At 39.5% G+C, this 20094-nt stretch overlaps 1 protein-coding gene across 1 annotated transcript in view; it reads right to left on the bottom strand.

Moving 5' to 3' along the window:
* Positions 1–8864, bottom strand: part of LOC104080301 (partitioning defective 3 homolog) — a gene marked incomplete at its 5' end in the record, with an annotated part of 99940 nt that extends 91076 nt beyond the window's left edge. Inside the window, one exon of the mRNA XM_009582648.1 lies at positions 8607–8864. Coding sequence (XP_009580943.1) covers positions 8607–8864 — 258 coding nt within the window. The remainder of the gene's footprint in view (positions 1–8606) is intronic.
* Positions 8865–20094: the final 11230 nt, after the last annotated feature.

Raw genomic sequence — 20094 nt, 5'->3', positions numbered from 1 at the left:
TGTGAAGGAGATACCATTCATAAAAAAAAGAACAGAACAAAAAACCCTCCAAAACCCTCCAACAGTAGAAGAACATACATAAAAAATTAATTTTTATTTTACTTTTCATCCATTAACCTACATTAATTTAAAGATCTAACTTCAAATTGTATATTTAGTTTTAGCAAGTGGAGAGCCAGGATTCAGTGAACACACAGCACTCCCTCCAAGCTCCGCCTGTGCAGCCCTCTCCTATAATCAGACCACTCTAAAATGCAAAACCCCCAGCTCTTTAAATGCTTGGAGAGGAGAAGCCTGAATCCTTCACCAAAGAGGAACAGATGGGTTGACTGGAGGGACATAAAAGATAGAAGAATCATAAATTTGTGTTCTATTTAGAAAGAGCCACATTCAACAGCAACAACAAATTAAACTGATTAAATTATGGCATTCAAGTGCTGCATAACATCAGTTCACAATCCAAATTTTGGTTAACAGGACTAGCAAAGAACAGATTTTAACAGTTTACACTGGTAAGATCAAAGCACTTAATTTAATGAATGGGAGAGCCTTTGCTTTTTCAGCTTTGTGTACTCAAATATTCCCCATAATTTTCTCAGGGTGAAGAACTCCAAATTGTATTGATGGCATTAGTGAGAAATAAAGATGTGCATGTTACACACACAGCTGGTTTTTTGAACTGCATTCTCAAGCCATACAATAACCATTCGATGCCTGAGACGTTGCCTTTTCTAGTTTTTACGTCATGTTTTGTTTCATACTAGGATATATAATTTTTCCTTTTTTTTTTTTTTGTTTAATTAAATGCTGCCTTCTACCATCTGAAAAAATGTAAATGTTGTTCTCTTTTTTCCTCCAAGCAACAACATGCCCAAGCAATCTATATCTGTGTGCAAATTGCACTAATATACCAATGAAAAATATTATACATATTTCAGTTACAATGTGTTTAAAATCCTCATATATATTACACCCTTAAGTGGATGAAAAGTGACAGGTTTTGATCTACCCTCTATAAGTATAATCTCTCATCATAAGCAGTAGCTGCACTTAAAGAATTGAAAATTACAAACCTAAAGGGAATCTCCTGATTTCCAGCAAAGGGAGCTCGTTAGCAGTCGCTCAGAACGGGGGCACGAAGGGCATGTTCGGGTGGGCCCCACTTCACCCCCTCCTTTTGTAACCCGGAGCGGGAAGTTCATCTCTCTCTTATCTTTCTGTGCATTTTCCCACTGCAACCATTTGTAGAAGCACTAACTCGGGCTGCTTTTGTAAAAACAAACAAATAGCTGTCACACTTCAGATTACACGGCAAGCCACGGGAGGAGAGAGGAAGCAAAACCACCGGGGTTTAAGCGAGGCTGCGGCTGTGGTAAACGGAGAAAGACGTGGTTCTCACAACAGTATCAGTGCTTGGTATCTATTCAGAAAGAAACCAGGACTTTCAGGTAATTAAAATGGGAGACCTGAATAGAGTTCACTGTATGTCTGCCATTTATTCCACCAAAGTGGTAACCCAAACAGGGAGAGTGCAATTGCATACTTTCACAATAGGGAGCCTACATAAATCCTCATGAATTTATATTAAAACTTGTCTTATATTCTATCAAGATGGAAGAACAAAAGAAAACAACCAACCTAAGATAACAAAATGCCAATGCTAATAGTGTCTATTGGGTTCTAAATACATGGGTCTATGAGAGACCAAGCTAATTTTTAGGCAGTCCTGGGGGCAAGGATTACTGGCTTATAGGATGAAGGGTAGAGGAACAAAAAAACCCAATGTGTTAGCACTAAAGTGAAATTAAACCCCAGGAAGAGTCTCACAGAGGCTCTAACTAATCCTTCTCTGGGTTATCACAGACGGAGGAGAAAAAATACCACAAGAACTTCCAAGTACTATTTTCAGTTTTACATGTTAGAGAACTGCAAATAGTTCATTAACCCACTGCTCTCCACTGAGTTGTCTTGGAAAGTCTGTTTGATTATCCCATAATGGCATATGCGCCATTTTGTAGGCCAGGGAAGTTTTTCCAGAAGCCAGATTCTCATAGGAATGAAGCTTCGTTATGCCACAAAAGGGTGACACTCACTGGAAGCTAAGAATTTAAAACCTATTACTATTAATTTCTGAAACATTACCAATTATTCAGGGAGCTTGGACAACAAACAGCTCTGAAATGCTTGCAACCTGATCGAGTATTTACAGCGTATTTACCCACATGAGTGGTACTTTCCCCTGGTAGCACATCATCCATAGGGCTCTGATGGCAGAGGGTGATAAACAATGAAGAACAAAGGATCCAGGCATAGGAAAACACTTCCACATCAGGGAACAGAAGTAAACAGAGGTAGGAGGGAAGAGCTTACTCATAATCTCATGCAGTCTAGGTTGTTAGCCTTCTGCCCACCTCTGCAGGTTTTAAATGTCATTGGTTAGGTAGTTTACAGTGCCGTGGCTTTTCCTTTCGTGAAAGTGCTCTTCAAGTCAACTTCCAGAACCGTCAAAAAATCTCTTCATTTAAGAAACAAGAAATATCCTAGCATTTACAGGATGCATCCCCCTGAGTAATAACTCCTATCTCCATCTCTGGTGGGCCTTGCAGTAAGCTCAGATTCCTTTGCATAAATGATCCCACAGACATAAGAACACTCCTGTGACTGACACTACTAATAAAGCAGTTTAATATAGCTGCACAAGCGCCTTGTTTTTTTAACAAATATTTATCCAGGCATGGCAATATAGTATTTCATAGCTTTCATGACCCACTCTGCTATTGCTGAGAGTTATTTTACACACACTAGAAAGACAGGGTCTGCTTATTTCACTTTTTACATATTCCTGTATTATATTAGAGTGTTTCTTTCCAGTTTTGGGATTCATTACTTTCATGCCAATTTAAGCACAAAGATACTACTGCGCGAATAAAAGTTAACATCTAAATAAAATGTTCTCCCTTTCTTTTTGGAAAAGCAGCCAGCAAAGTATGCGACCTGACCTTAAAAACAGCATCTTGTCTCTTCGCACCGAACAGATGATAGTTAAAGCAAGTGGGGTTATTTTCAGTTCCCAAATATTCCTTTGACATAACTTGATTCCACTTCTGATAGAAAAGAAACCAGTTCATAAAGGTCTCCCTTTCTAAAATGAACATTTTTTCTTTTTAATGGCAAAATGCATGCAAAAAGCATATGATTATGGTATTTATATTTCCATTAAAATGTCCTCAGCAAGCTGGAGGAGTCTAGCCTACTATTTTCAAGCTATTTAGATTTACAGCAGCACAGTGCCTATTTTATTTCAATTATATTTCAGGACAATGCACTTTTGGTGGGAAATGATTACATAGTGACAGCCAGTAAATGTCCATTAGGAGTCGTCTTTCTACTTACTGCTCAACTATGGACGTCAGGTGATCGCTATAAAACCCCATTGTATAGCATCATTGTCATCTACATGAAAAACACTATCGATCAGCAGTGCAGCTTCTCTTCTGTATGATGCAAAACATACTAGAGACATTTTTCAGCTAAGCTAAAAGCTTTATCCACAAGAACACAGTTCTTGAGACACTTCTTTCCTGAACTGTAAAACAAACATAGATTACGCATTCCACCTAGATTTTGCTCCGTTAATGCCTAACATAAAAAGTTGGTAAGTGAAAAAACTTCTTAGCAGCCTGTCTCAGTAAGCTATCAATACACAGGATGGAGCTAACGTTGCAATGGCAGCTGATGTATATGCAGCTATGCTGATGACAGATCACTCCCAATAGATTTTTATAGAATCATAGAATGGTTTAGGTTTAGGTTTAAAGATCACCTAGTTCCAACCCCCCTGCCATGGGCAGGGACACCTTCCACTAGCCCAGGCTGCTCAAAGCCCCATCCAACCTGGCCTTGAACGCTTCCAGGGAGGGGGCATCCACAGCTTCTGTGGGCAACCTGTTCCAGTGCCTCACCACCCTCACAGTAAAGAATTTCTTCCTAATATCTAATCTAAATCTACCCTCTTTCAGTTTAAAACCGTTATCCCTTGTCCTATCACTACACTCCCCGATAAAGAGTCCCTCCCCATCGCTCCTGTAGGTCCCCTTTAAGTACTGCAAGGCCGCTATAAGGTCTCCCCGGAGCCTTCTCTTCTCCAGGCTGAACAACCCCAACTCTCAGCCTGTCCTCATACGGGAGGTGCTCCAGCCCCCTGATCATCTTTGTGGCCCTCCTCTGGACCCACTCTAACAAATCCATGTCTTTCTTATGCTGGGGGCCCCAGAGCTAACACAGTACACCTGGTGGGGTCTCATGAGAGCAGAGTAGTGGGGGAGAATCACCTCCCTCGACCTGCTGGCCACAATTTTATTTATTTATTTGTTGCTAGAGCTTCATTTCCTCTGAGCAATAAACTCCTCCTCTCTTAAGGAAAAAAATCTGCTTTAATTCTTTAGGATCAAGATCAGAAAACAGCTTTTTTTAATGCTACTGGAGAGATTTGCTATGACTAGTATAACTGGAATTTAAAACGTGTTTCAAGATTCACAGGAGCTCCATGTATGCATGGATTATGTAAGAAGCCCAAAATAAAGAATCTCCGATATTCTAACTACATATTCAACAGATAATAACTATCACTGAAAAACCAAACCAAACAACCAACCGCCCCAGTCCACACCAATATCCATCAATCATTTAACTCTGATCCAACATATATCTGCATTAAAGCAATTCTAAAACAGCTTCAAGACCTGTAAGGACTTTTTGAGTAAAATTTACTATTTATAGGGTGGTTTTTTTCATAGCCATTGTTGGTAAGATGGGTGAAGCAATGTTACTTACACACACATACTGATGTGCAAGTCTCCAATGAGTAAGTTAATGTCTCCTTCTCCTTTGGCATTATACAATCCACTTTCTAATTTAGAGAAATGAAAGGACAAACTATTTATGGAATAACCATTTTCTTCTTATTGTTTTGTACTACCTGTCTACAACTGCAGAGCTTGGGATACATGCAAATATAAAATACATGGAAAAAGAAGAATGAAGAAACAGGCCTGGTTTTGACACTGGATTCAAGTCAGGTTATAAAATAACTTGGGGGACCTCTGCCTAGCAACTTGACAGTACCATCATTTGGCGAAGCACTATAATAGTTGTCCTCATAATATCCTTAAACTTGCAGAAAATAAAACAAAATAGTCCATTATTCTGATGAGCAGTTTACATACTTGTCCTCCACTTTGTTAGCATTCATATGCCATGACACAGTTAAACTTACATCAGTTGGTGGCATGTGTTGATGAAAATAAGAGAGAAGTTAAAGGAATATTAAAGAAAAACAAACCCTGACAAGGCCTCACACACAGGCGCAGTAATTCTCTTGCAAGTTAAGGAAAAATTTGTCATAAGTATTCAGCAATGGTATGCAAACTATTATGGGACATTTTGTTATAGGTTTCTTTGCAAGAATCTTTTAAATAACCTTTTGGACATACTTAAATGTCAAATTTTGTTTGGCACTAACCACCAAACTGTAATAGAAATAACATTTCCCATATAAACAATGCTGCTTTTAATATGAACGTGCTAAAGATTTGAGACAGCCTGGCTGTTACCAGGTCCTGGCAGTTCAGCGCAAGGGTAACGCGCTGCAAGTGATTTCCCTTCCCATCCGTAAAGGCTGGAAGCAACTGTTTTCATTTAGGTAACCTCTGAAACGTCCAGAGGAAAGGAAAGGATAGCAGGGCAAAGGGGTAAAACACAGGGAAAATAACGCTCACTGCAGATGAACGCTAATGTAAACAATGTTTTGAGGATGCAGAACTGCAACCGACTATTTCTCCTCAAATTTCTTGTAGCATTATCAGGATAAACCAGACTAGAGAGAAGACAGCTCCCTGAAGAAGAGCCTTGTGAAGAGGCACTTGGACGCTTGGTGTGTGGGGAGGTGCACCACGGGAGATGCCAAGCGAAGGGGGAAGGTCTCACTGCTGGAAAGGGATAGCAAGAAACAAGAAACATCCATCACATGGGGTGAGGAGCCAGGTATCCTACAGACGGGGAGACAACACAGTTAACAAGTACCTCAGGCCCACATGGCCATAACTATTTCTTAAAATGATGCTCAGATGACACTTTCTTAATACATCTAAGATAAAGCCTGTAAAACACAGAGCAGCCTTGGGAAGGTAGCTCAGTCGTCTGCTGAACATTACATGGGGTCAAGCTCCCGGACGTTCTTCACACACCTCAAGGAAGACTGAAAGCTGCTCCCTCACAGCTGTCATATCTCCTCCGTGCCTGACACAGGCCACACACTCTCTCAGCAGTGGACCCGAGGTATGGACCTGACTTCTGGGAGAGTTAAAGATAAGCCTGAGATTGCGCAAGTCGCTGCAACGCTCCCAAAAACGTCTCCCGGAGCCAGGTGGGATTCACCAGCTCTGCAGTTTGGTTGCTAATAAAGGTGTGAGGAGAGAGGGAAGAAAACCCCATACACTAGACAACTTCATGCCTCAGACCCCCAAACAGGTACTTCAGAGGACATTTATAGTAAATAATAACCTTTTTCCACCTGCATTGCCTATTTCTTTCCAGATGTTTCTTGCCGAATGCATCCCCCCTTCAACATGGGACTGGGGTGGCTTTTCTTGCCCCAGTTCTAGTCCCCGACTTGCATTTTCTCCCTCTGCTCAAGCCCGTTGCGTGCGCTGGGTCTCTTCTTTTCTCACAGCGTGATCTAGCTGTGAGAGACGGGGCCCTCTGTGCTCCAGGACCAGCCTGAACGTGCAAAACTACCACACTGCTCTTCAGTCCTACCCTTACGATTAACATCAGATTCCCCCAGTACTCCATTATCTTCACTTTTACTCACTCTCTCCCGGCTCTTTTATCAGCAATCACACAGAGTTAGCTAGGTCACGCAGGTCTTATATTTCGCCGTGCCAGGTTTGCATCAAAGAACTTTTTTTTTTGTTGATGTAACATTGATGCCATTCAGCTCAGGCATGAAACACTGCCTTTGGTCTAACAAAAACAGCCGTGAGAGTCACCACGTGGCAGCCATATCCAACCAAGCTATCTTGATTTCCAAAGGCACAAAAGTGCTGAAATGTCAGGCACCTGGGCACACCAGCACCAGTCAATATATGGCTATGGAATATCAGACTTCAAGGGCACAGATGAAGCTGAACTCTTTTAAAATTATTTTGCTTCCTTCACTGAAATAATGTACATATCCATAAAATATAAATTAGGTTTATTTAATACGAAAAGTATACCTTTTACACAGTGCAATACAGCAGAACAGTGTGATTGAGAAAATAAAAAGGCAGTTGTGCTAGTGAATTTTAGTAAAAACGTATGCATTCGACAATGCATCTGAAATCTCTTTATTTGTCATGTTAGACAATATATTTTCCCCAATATTATGTAAAGGTACTTTTCAAAATAGATCTAGTGGAGGGTTAAGTACACCACTCTCAGTCCTCAATTAAAAAGAGTTTTAGACAACTAGCTGAACTCTGCACAACAGCTACTTTCCTTAAGACCAAATGCAAATGATTCCGTTACCACCTAGAACAGAATATGCAAGATGAATGCCAGTCCTCGTTGAGAACTACACAGACCTCAAACGCTGCAACCAAAGACACTGCTTTGCTGATTTAACTGAAAGTCCAGTATTTATCTCCTGGAAAGAACGGGGTAGAAAACGAAACAATGAGTGGTTTTACTATGAGCTAAATTAATAACCTCTGAATGAGTTAACGATACCTCCTGCACTAGGATTTTAGTGTTAGTTTTCATAAAGCTGAGAAAATGCAGAACTACAAGATCATAGATGTAAGCCAAGAAAACAGATGTATTTTCATTGTTAAAGCACAAAAAAGCTGTGAATTTTGCCTTTGGTTATTTCTACTTTATGTTAGTTTCCATGCCTGTTTTAGCTTCAGGTTTTCAAATGAACTCAAAACTCCATCAACAGAAACCGGAATTTTGCCCAATTTCAGCATAAACCCAAGCATGACACAGTTCAGGTAATGTAACCACAGGAAGAGTATAAATCATAAGCTACAGCCCGAGAAGAGAAAGTAACTCATGAGTCAAGTTTGGAGTTTACTCACTTGGGTCTATATTTAACCAAAAAGCTCCACCTGTTAGACTGAAGTTCAGGACTATGATAGGACTAGAATCCAGGTAAGCTTTAACCCACTTTTGCTTTAACAACAAGAACTTTCTAGAAATCTTGTAGCTGCTGTGAATAGGTTGGAAATGTATTCCACAACCATTTCGGTTAGAGTCTGATAAATAAACCAGATGAAGTTACAAGTTTGAATTTAATTTGAATGATACCAAACGGTGACTTCAAAATTCCAAACCATCTGACGAATGAGAAGAAAAGCAGCAGCTCTGTAGAAAATAACTTTCACGTCCCATTCTGTTATAGTTTGATTTGTGAGAGCTCAATACTTTTCTACATAAAGGCTTTTAAAAAGCCATTAATAAAAATACAGTTCTGACTTTCCAATTGATGTGCAGTCATCTCCCATGACAAAAGCATTACAAGGGCAGATTTTGAAAGAGCATATTGATTGCTGTCTGGTGCCTACCTGTCTACAGGTGAAGACTTTGAATTCCGTGGTTTCTTCACTTGGGCGTACAAGGCTTCCACTGTCTGCCCTTCCCTCGGGCTCTGTGGTCGGGTGTTCAGTGTTATCGTGCCGCTATTTGAAGAAGAGTCATAGGAAGCAATCCCAGCGTACATTGGGTCCGCATCACAGCCAAATGTCCGGTTAAAATCCTGTATCTCTGCATAGTCACGTTCACGAGCTTGTCTCTCTCGAAATTCTCGAGTTTTCGCTTGAATTCTGAAAAATTAAAAGAAGGCTGAAACTAATTTTTTCCCCCCAAATCATTTGAAAGCAGCAGTTTCAATGACACTTTAGGACACTTTAGGAAGCCCATCTTAATGAAAATCACTGAAGGGTTTCCAGCTTCAGTTTGTCATGGAGCCTCAGGTTTACCTCGGATATTGAAGTCTAGATCAAAGCAATGCTACAATCAACACTTGTCTTTAAGGAAGAAGTCTGATTATCCAGAGTCTTTTGTTTCATTGTCAAGTAAAAAAGGACTAGCTATAGTTGTTGGTAAACAGAGTTTACCTGTTGTCTTATGCATCTTAGGATGCCTGTGCTATTACCTGACCTGTCTGAGAATGGCCTGACACCATTCATATCATATTGTACTCCATCAAAACCTAACAGATTTAATGGTTCCAACATCTGTTTTTAGAGATGAATTTTAATGTACTTTTGGCCCAATACTACAAAAATCATACTTCTTTCGGAATTTAAAAACTTCGTAAGGATAGGACACACACATATATATTTATGTATGCATGCATGCAGTAAACAGCAGAAGTAGATTCTTGTATGAATCGTTTAAAACGTGCATGTTTTGTTTAAAATGTAAACAAACTGAATCTGGCATCTCTCAAAAGTAGGCACTTTCTTCTCAGAAAATAACTACATGTGCCTTATGTTAAGGTTACAAATGAAAGGTGATGCTATACTGGGATTTTGTACCTAGGTGCACTTGTTTAGCTGTATGATAAAAAGTGACAGATACAAACAGATGACATTTAGGAATCTGACAAACACAAATTGAGCACAGGTCATATTTTCAAAAGCACACAAAGCTATTACTAAAATTTGATATGGGCTTCAAAGTTTCTTTGGCATTTTAGAAAACCTGATGTATCACACACACTTGTACAGTGAACCAAAAAAACCAACACCCCTCCCCCTCCCCAACATTGTCTCCCCAGACCAATTTGATGCTCTGTCATCATTGCAAAATGAAGCACTCGGCTGTCTCCTCCCTTCCATTAGTAAAATGTGCTCCTTTTTCATCTAATACAGCCATGGCTACACAGTGTGACAGCCTCCATCCATTCAGACTACAGCTCTGCGCACCCCTGTTACGTGTCATTTCCAAAGACAGCTTGTTCACCGACTTTTAACAAGAGCAGCTACTGAAAGTAGGCTACTTTTGAAAGTAAACCTTGTCTCTTTTGAAAATAGAAAATCCTTAAAGTTAGGTAATGTTGACATTTTTGGAAATTTTAAACTTAGCCCCGTTCAAGATTAGCCTGTGCAAAAAGAAAAGGGGATACACAAAGGGTGGGATCCAGGTTGCAGTTAAAGACACCAGAATTCAGGCGCCTGCAGTAGGTGAGGTCATGCCAGGGACTCCAGTCGGCAGACTCCAGAGTTACGCAGCTGCCATGCTGGTCAGTGGGTCCTAGCGTGGAAGGGTCGCTCTATAAACACTTTGGACACCGTTGTTTAGGACTCCTTTGGAAGCTTGGATACTCAGCCTTGATTCGGTGGCTCAAACATAAGCAGCTATGGCCTCCTGCCATCCCCAGGCCATCCTGTGGGATCTCCAGCTGCTGGGCAGGAAGGACTCCTGTAGGTCCTTGTCACATCTGCCAGCCTGTGCTGATATCTCAGAGACTGTGATAACTCAAATGACAGAAGACGACTGTGTTCAAGCATATGAATCCAGCCCTGAGCTGTACGTGAACATCTAAATTTAAGCATCTTCATCTGGCTAAGTCCCCTGCAAATTGTTCTTTCTATGCTAACAAAGATCGCCATAACAAAAGAAGAGAATAGGAGGATGGCACAGATAGGCAGACCTATTTTCCCCCCAAATCCCACAGGTATTGACCAAGGATACTGATTTGGGATACAACTGATTGGCTGAACTCCCTTCCAACAGCCAGTGCCAACTACATTGATAGTTCAGTGATTCATTTACATGCCCCAAGTTATATCTCAGCAAAATTCCTCTTTTTATGTCTACTACTACTGACTTGTGCACCACAACTTTCTCTCATAGTCAGTCACAATGGAAAGAAAAACAATCATACCAAAAAAAAGAAAAAAAAAAAAGCCAATAGAAGAAATCTGAAAAAGTTTAACTTAAACCAACACAAATGTTTAATTTTGCAATTTTGCAAATACAAAATTATTTTCTTTACTGGTTGCTTTTTATTTTAATAGGGAAAAATGGAAATGAAAACTGTAACAGTATCCAGCTGACAGCACGCTCCTCCGCAATTTCAGCAACATCAAACTGGAATTGTTTTTTGTTTAATTTACAGTGACAAAGGACTCAGGTTTAAATCCAAAACCCATTTCAAATTTAAACTGTGTTTCTGCATGCCTATTTTTTAAATAAAAATATATGTTTTACATTGTCCTATACTCCAAAGCTGTAATTCAGAAATGTTACAACCTTAATCACTTGGAAGGTACCTATGCAGAAGGAAAAACAGGCCTGAAAATGACCTGTGGTTGTTGATTTCTCTCTCTGCAGATGTCACTTCCAATTTGTAGTCCTGTATTAATTATCCTGTGGAGGAACGCATTTGTCTATTCATATTTGTCCTCTGAATGGGAGAAGCAAAGGAAATCAGAAATTTCCTAGATATTGGTAGATTTAATTTCAATGGACAATGTACCATCACATACTGGAACACTGGCTGACACCAACTTGAGCAAAAAAACCCCATGTATTTTAGATAACCAAAATGTCAGTGTATGAAACCTGACAGTATAGCAATAACGTGTCATAGTGTAATTTGGTCAGAAGAAAACATTGTTATCTAAAGTGCTTATAAAACAGAATTACCTGGTGATAACTGGTGATATTGGCCTCAGTGTTACACTGACTGCCATGAGAGATGGCAGTGAACTTATCTAACTTTTGACCATGAATGTCACATCACTCTCCACAGGTGCAAATATGAGTGTTCCTCATTTCACGTTAACCAAGTTTTCCCATGTATCTGCTTATCGGCTATTTAATATGTTTGGACGTAGCACCATTTGCAGCAAGAACATTAAGATTTTCCCATGCACGGTTCAATGAGGGATACTTATTCCTCTTCAAGTGGGAGAGAACCGATTGTTGAAGTGTTATGCAAGTAATTATGTTCATATCCACCAGGAAAATTTTTAGAATATTTTCTACAATTGCTAATACAATGTGTTAATACACATACGTAGCATTAGAAATCAGAATCTAAATGCATTATAAATCTTCCTGTTAATTATAACCAAAGTACCCAGTAACCAGTTGCAGTAAGCAACATTTAACAAAGGAAAACCCTGAAGTGAAACTATATGATGTCCGACCATACCGACACCCAAAATGTTCCGATTTTTTAATTAATTTTTTGTGCTTTAAGTTTTGTGCTTTAAGAAAACTTAAATGTGTTAAACTTAAATGATGTGCAAATCCTATCACTTTCACATGACAAAAGTATAGGTATTCTGATTACTTTACACATTTTAAAATATTGTTTAAAATACAGCTTTGGTTTTTGCCTTCTCCAGGACTCTACTTAAACATTATGTCTCCAAACTTAGAGGAAGCAAATGACCAGGGAAAAATACATAGATATTCTTGAAAAGAATAACAGCTATCAGCTGAATATTGCACTTTCCCTTTTGCAATTATGATAGCTTTTAACTCTGAATATATTTCTATATAAGAACCTGAACTTAATGCGACATTATTTTTTATGTTGAGCCCTCTTATTGTGTGCGTGTGTCTATATGCACGACATGGCCTAAATAATTTGTTAGCATATACTGAATTAAGTATACATACGGGAAATGCCAGTGCAGACTATTGTGGGAAAGATTAAAATGATTATGTAAACATACTGTGCAGCACAGATGACAACCTGGAATTTGCTCTGTACTTCAGCCCTAATCAGCAATGAATGCTCCTGGTATTGAAAGCCAGTATCTGGAGAAGTGTTTGACCACAGTGCTTCAGTTTCACAATGTGGATTAAGCTGTCTTCACCGAATTGTATTCCTTCATGACATGGCACAATAAAATGCGTATGTCTGAAATTTCAGATCAGCTAATTTTGAGGATTTATGGCCTTCCTATGGATTTTGTGGGGGTTTAACAATAATAATAATAATGCTTAGCATTCACATAACCCTTTTCATCTTCAAAGAATTTTGCAAAAACTGCTAATCAATTTTGCAGTGTTTAAATGAAACTGAACTTTTAAAAATACCAAGAAGTTTCCAAACCCTTCTTGCTGAAGTGTTAATACTGAAAATGTCAACAACGTACTGTCGTGCTTTTGAGACTCAAATTATAACGTTCAGTAAAGTATAAACTATCCTCATGCATTTGTGTGCCGTTCAATTCAAAAGCTAATGATAACTGCTTCAAATGACAATATTGTTAGCTGCAGAACTTCCTATAATTGTGAGAAGAGCTTTTCACTGCAAGCTAATCCAGTAATGATAGACATACCCATTGTACAGCGATTCCTATGCGTGTGAAACGGTGGTCACAAAAGTAAGGGAAAAGCTTATGCTCTGCTGTCTCCAGCAAACAGGAGCCACCTCGTTCCCTTCTTCAAGGCAACTACCATTTTAGACACCTAAATTTAGGTGTCGATACATGTTTTGGACTCCCAGATGAGCTGGTCAAGATTCAGCCACATCAGGGGGCTGCCCGCAGGGCGTAGAGAGCAGTTCAGCTGAGCAGCAGAAAGGTGGCCGTTGCAAGGTGAAGCCAAACCCTTCTCTAGGCTCTACCAACCGTGCCAAGTACCCCTCCCTGGACCACAAAGGGCATTTAGCCATGTAGCTCAAATGTAGATACCAAATTAATCATATTAGTCTGCGAGCCAAATCCTACCCTGAACCAAACGTTTACAGTGGTTCTGTCTGAACTAAACTTTAACTTTTTCCAGCAACAGAAAATGCAAATCTGTGGTGCTGGCAGAGCTGTTGCGAGTAAAAGTGAATAAGCAAAGTTGGCAAAAGAAATCGACCCTAACTTCACGTAGTGTTAGGAGTGAAATTATAAATATATTCCCAATCCCTTGGGAGCTTCAGTCCCTTTTGTGGGATTTTTTTCATATTAGCGATTGAGCTCTTTGCAAAAAATCACCTACTTATCTTAATTGATGAACACAGCATGGGAAGGATATTCATGGCTAGTATATTACATTTGCTGTTGCAATGGCAGCAACCTCCTCCCCTAAGAGCAGAAACAAAGTTGGCTGCTGCTTCTGGTGTGCAATTGCTTGGTCAATTCAATTAATCCTCCTGCTGCTGCCAGGACTCAGCTATGGCCCAAGTGATAATCCACAACCTCATCTTTTCCACCGAGGCTCACTCATTTACAAAATCAGTATTGAACGCTTGCAGATCCACATATGTGAGATGGCTGACAATGTTTATTAAGGATAGAAACAGCATTGTGTAAGGACAGAAGCTAAATGACAAGCCATTCACCGCTGCCAGTTCTCAGTTCTTCTGCCATCAGACTGGCATGCGTCGGGATGATGGATTGAAAACAGAGAAAAATAACAACACGTTTATAAAGCCAGTCAGCTTGTTTAAGTTAGTCAGACGGGATGAACACATTCAGTCCAATTTTTGCCAGATATCGTTTCTAATAAAGAGGTTAGGAGGTGCGTTGGCCAGTAGCCAAATCTTGTCGAATTTGTCCCCTCCTCCTTTGCTAGTGAAAAATACCTTGCAGGCACAGCGTGCCAGCAACTAAGCCAGGTCTTGCTGATCCTCCTCCCCTTCTCCTCGACTGCCTTCAGGGCTTTAATGGCCATTTTTCTAATTTTTGGCAATCAAGTCAATATGGGAGTTTGTCCTCTCCTGTATTTTTCTTTGACCTTTGTCTGGATCCAAGCAGAATTTTTCTGACAACTACTCTTCTAATGAGTGTACCTTTATTATAGGCATTATTGTGATTTCCCTCCGAACCAGCATATGACACTTAGCTTTTCTTATCATGATTAGAGCTAGTCAGTTATCACAGTTATAACCACCTCTCAGAAAAAGCCATCTGCTTTCGTGGGAAAGTCATTCTAAAGGATCACTGTGGGCAGTGGATCATCATGGGCAGCAACAGCGGTAGCTTGTAAACAAGACAGACACCTCCTCTTCCTCATTTGCCCCCCCATTTCATTCAAAACTTCAGCATATTTAAAAAAAAAAGTCAGAAAATACACTATGTAAATATAATTTTAAAATTGAAAGGCCGGAGAGCAACCTTTTTCAAGTCATTAAAAGAAAAAAATTAACAGTTCTGCCTTATCTCCTATGTACATACATGTGTGGCAGCTGGCTGAAATATGACTGTTCCCTGATCTCGGACATGTGAAGAAACACGTACAAAATATGGTCAGTTTGCTATGGATAAGCACAAGCATACAGGGACAAAATCAGAAAGGCCAAGGCACAATGTGAAATAAAAGTAGCAGGAAGCTTTAAAGATAACAATAAATCACTGCGTAATTGCATTAGCAGTAAAAGGAAGAGCAAAGAAAAGGTTGCTCCCCTGCTCAGTAGCGAGGGAAGCAGTATTGACAGATGATGCTGAGGAGACCTAAGGCTTAATGGTTTTCTTTCTTTGCATCTGTCTCCACTAAAATGGTTGATTGCAAGCAGGTGGCCAGCACAATTGATACTGCCACCAACAGCAAAAAGATCTCCAACCTAACAGCAAAAGAAGTAGCTAGAAACTGGTTAAGTTGAACTTCATCCGACACACACAACTGTCTGAGGCAGTCTCAGACCTTTTTCAGTAACCAGGAGAACCTGTTGAGGACAGCTGAAGTATTGAAAGACTAGAAAAAGTCAAATATCCCTCAGAGGAGGAAAATTATAGACTCATCAGTTTAACTTCAATCCCCTTTAAAACAAACTATTGGTAAGCACAGAGAAGACAATGGGATGAGCAGTAGCCACCATAGATTTATCAGGAACAGATGTGGTCAAGTCAGTCAGATTTCCTTCTGCAACACAGTAAACAGCCTTGTGAACAGTGGACAAACAGTACGTCCCAGGTTAAGAAAAACAGCTACAGGATGGGTGCAAATAGGTTGAACCAGGCAGTTCCTACAGAGTTTCTAGAGAGTAGCTCTCAGCAATTCACAGTCACGCTAGATGGATGGATCGAGACATTTTCTACATGGACCTCTCTCTGAATTTACTCAGGTTTTTCATTATTAATTAGGATGCTATTGAATCTGCAGAAAACCCAAATGAAGGAACTTTGGAGGAAAAGTTTAACATTTCAAATGTTCTTGAAAAACAGACAGAATAGACGTCAAAAATAGAATTAACTTCAGTAAGAGCAACTGGAAGGTAATTTACCTAGTTGGAAGAATTAAGCATACCAATGAGAAGTAGGGGAAAAAAATCTGTGAGTTGCTTTTTTCAGGAATGGATCTGGAAGTTCTACTGGATGACAGATACTCACGAGTCAGCAATGTCAAGCTGTTGGGGAAAAGAAAAAGACAGAGTGGGGACATAACAGCAGTCTCTGGATACATAAGGAGAAAAGAATAATGTTTTCCATCTCTAATGCAAGTACTAGGTATTTAAACTGCAGCAAGAACAATAGAGACTAGATACTGTGGGCAGGGGAACTTTCTAAGGAAAAGGTAGCGGAAAAGATCGCCATGGGAAGTTGTAGAGTCTATGTCATTGTAAACTGAAAAAACCCAGGATGAAACAAACATCTTGCAGGAATGGCATACCCAGGAGATCCTACCTTGGAAAAGTGACATGATCTCTCTTCTAGATCTATAATTCTGCACCTACATAGAAATTTTACACACATATATTTCAGATGTATTGGTTCTGCAACAACAGAGAAACATAACAGGGACTACATATAAAAAGAAAAAAAAAAAAAAAAAGCTGCCCACCACCTTGAAATTCAAGAAATGCATCTACACAATCAGACAGTCTCAATTTTCTTTCTCCTTCAACAATCACAGCCTATCTGTGAATATGTGATAGTACTTACTGTCTCTCTGAAGTTCCCCCCTCCTCAAATCCCACATGCAGAAGAGATGCATGAGAATTTCAAAAACCTTTAATGAGCTACAACCCAGGAGGGCTGTAGTTTAAAAAAAAAAACCAAACGGGGAGGGATAAAGGTGGTAAGGTGATTACTGTAAGTGCCCTAATATATTAAGAAGAGAACACCATGCTCATTTTTTGCTCATTTTTATAAGGAGTTATATTAAAGAAGGCTATTAAAGAAGGCAGCAAAATACAAGTGAAGATGTAAAGAAATGAAAAAATGCAGGAGAGAAAGTAAATATTATGCATATGAGCAGGTGAAGTGTGAACACCAATTTGAAATCAAGTGACATTGATGAAATTAAAGGAGACATTAGAATAATTTCCTCTGACCTGGTGGAATCTCTCATGTATTTCACCCTACCTTTCCTTATCCCCTGACCTTCTTGATTCATCCTTTGTCTTTCCAAAGTGACGATACATCCCCCCAGCAGAGTATCTCAAACCTGCTTTCGTGGATCTTGCAGTAAACAAGTGAAAATCCTTGCTTATTTTGATTTAAAAACCCTGTACATTACCACCTTACTTACATTTCAATGGAGCTTTTAGACTACTTTGCAGTTAACAGCCTGCAGCATTTCGGGGTGGAGGGTCTGCTGTGTTTTTTTAAAGGATATGTTTCAACTAAAGCCGAATGTACCAGGTACGTAGGCAGTCTCCAAAACAAACATTACTATGACTGAAATTTTCTTTCCTTATTTTCATGTCTGATCCAAGGGTCAGTGACCCCAGCAGTGGAGGATCACCCAGATGGGCAACTGGGACAATTATCCTGCTGGGAACCATGTTGCATCAAAGAACATCATCGCTGTCTGTAAGCAAAATGGAATTTAGTTTTTCTTTTGCATTACAAAACTGGCCAGAAGAGCTGATATTTACACCTATGACAACAGATCCCTGATCATTAGATTAACTTAGCTCTAAGATCCTATTTAGCTCTTTTGCTGGACTGAAGTAGAAAGGAAGAAGGTCGTGAGATTCAGCTGTTGCTGAAACACGACTTGGGAGAGCTCCTGCTTCCATCCCTCCTCACTTTAAGAGCACTGGTTTCCTCTCTCATGCAGGCTTTCTTGGACCATTTCTTCCCCTAATTTTTTTTTTCCAGCTGGAGAACAGTGCCAGAAAGCAGCACTGGTGGGTAACATCTGAATTCTGCAGTTAGATGATTAAGGAGCAGCTATTCCCGTATGTGCAAGAAACAAATGACACAGGCATATATCAAATGGTACCATATATCATACCATATATCAAATCAGTCATTCCCAGATACTGCAGGCAGTAACTGGAGGTCCAGCTACAATCCTGTCATCAGCTGGTTGAGCTGAGCCTATCCAGCATCTATGCTCCTCTAGCTGAAGTCTAGCAACAAAAGTGGGTATAAAATTCTGCTGCTAGCTCTACTTCAGGTCCATGATTCTGTGTTTCTAGAGTACTTCGTATAAAGTAGCCTAATCCTGAAGCTGGAAAATGAAACAGTCTGAAGTGACAAAAAAATACAATGAAAAACCTCACAACAAAGCAAGGGATTATATGAATCTCATATACCGAAGTTGAAAGAAAAGAAAAAAAAACCAAACACCCAGCAATAGAGAATATAGCTCATAAGTCAGTATCTTTGCTTAGGACCCACAAATTAGCACCCACACCACCTCTCAGGATTCGCTTCTAAAACCTTCCTGGGTCACAGTACTGAGTGAGAGCAAAAGTCTACAACGTGGCCAGAAACAGAGCCAGGTTTCTCACAACCCGTTAAAAGGTTTGTTCTAGTAACTGGTTACAAAATCAAAGTTCCAGCTGTGGTGTGGAAGGGGAACCTATCTGCCTGTCGTGAATGTACCACTAGGTGTTTCTGGTTAGTCAAATACTTGCTGCTGTGTCTAAGAAATAGAAAAAGAGTGGGTTTAGTGCTTTATCTTACTGTTAGACTCCTGCAGTGCAGTCTGGAAAATCTGATGGGTTTTCAGTTCTGTTCAACTCAGCAACAGTAAGTTCAGTAAGTTAGTAACTATGGTACAGCTTTTTTAATTCTCAAGTAAGTATTTGCTACAGCAACTCTACCACTAACAGCATAGTTTATGGGACATCAGAGGACATACTGCTGCCTTATCCTAAAGTTCTTGGCATTCTAAAGTGAAACACAACATATTAGTGCTCTCACTTAGAACTGAAATTTCTAAGAGAGTGCTGAACTCATATGATCTGCAAGACACCTTAACCAAATTTGTAACTCAGAATATGATAAAGTCCACATAAATTATATTTTTAAATATATTGCAAGGGACTTGGCTGGACTTTGCCCAGTACAATGTCTTGAATCACTGCAGTGGAATAATAGAGAAAATAAACTTTTAGCATAATGCCTCAAAATCTCTATACTTACAATATGTAGCTAGAGAATGTGAGGAGCTTCATTTAAAAAACTACCTCAGCAACTATTATTCCACAAAAGCTTCAATTTACATATCTCCTGAAGTCAGTATTTTTATGAAGTGGAACTAGTCTGAAATGTTTTTCTGAAGCTCAATATTCTCATGCTTCATTTCTGTGTTCTCTTACAAAAATTAGTGCCATTGATTTGTTTTCACGTCCTGCACCCTCATCCATTATGTAAAAAACCACTGCCAAAAACAATGCTAAAAATGTCGGTGAAACTGGAATATCCCTTGACAAGCAGACCCCATCTCAAAATAAGTGAGAATGAGAAACACATTGCTCTGATTTTCTGATTCACAGAGGAATTTTTTCTCTTCTCTCTTTCGGGCTGGGAAAGGGGTGGAAGTTTTATCAGAAAAGATTTTACACAAATCACTTTAGAAAATATTTATATTCTGAATGTTTGCAGTAATAACGGATTTAGAGGTAATAGTTCTTGTGAAAGCTGTTAAGTGGCATCAAAATACAGCAGCAGTGAAACTAAAGCTGAACCTTTGCATTATTTTAAAGACACAGATAACACTTAGGCTACATAAGAAACAAAAATCCTCTCCTTATCACAGTATGTTGTCTTTTTTCCTAAAAGTAAGATGAAACTGCTTGATGAAAATATTTTGCTTAAGGGGTACAAAAGTTGGGGTTTTCCAATAAAAATATTATGGTCTCTCTGGGAAATCTGGAAAGACACCAAGAGTGTCCTGCTGTTCAGCCCCCTGCTCCAT

Source organism: Fulmarus glacialis, unplaced genomic scaffold, assembly GCF_000690835.1.
Source record: "Fulmarus glacialis isolate BGI_N327 unplaced genomic scaffold, ASM69083v1 scaffold43027, whole genome shotgun sequence".
Lineage (NCBI taxonomy): Eukaryota > Metazoa > Chordata > Aves > Procellariiformes > Procellariidae > Fulmarus > Fulmarus glacialis.
This window is presented reverse-complemented; position numbering and strand designations above follow the sequence as displayed.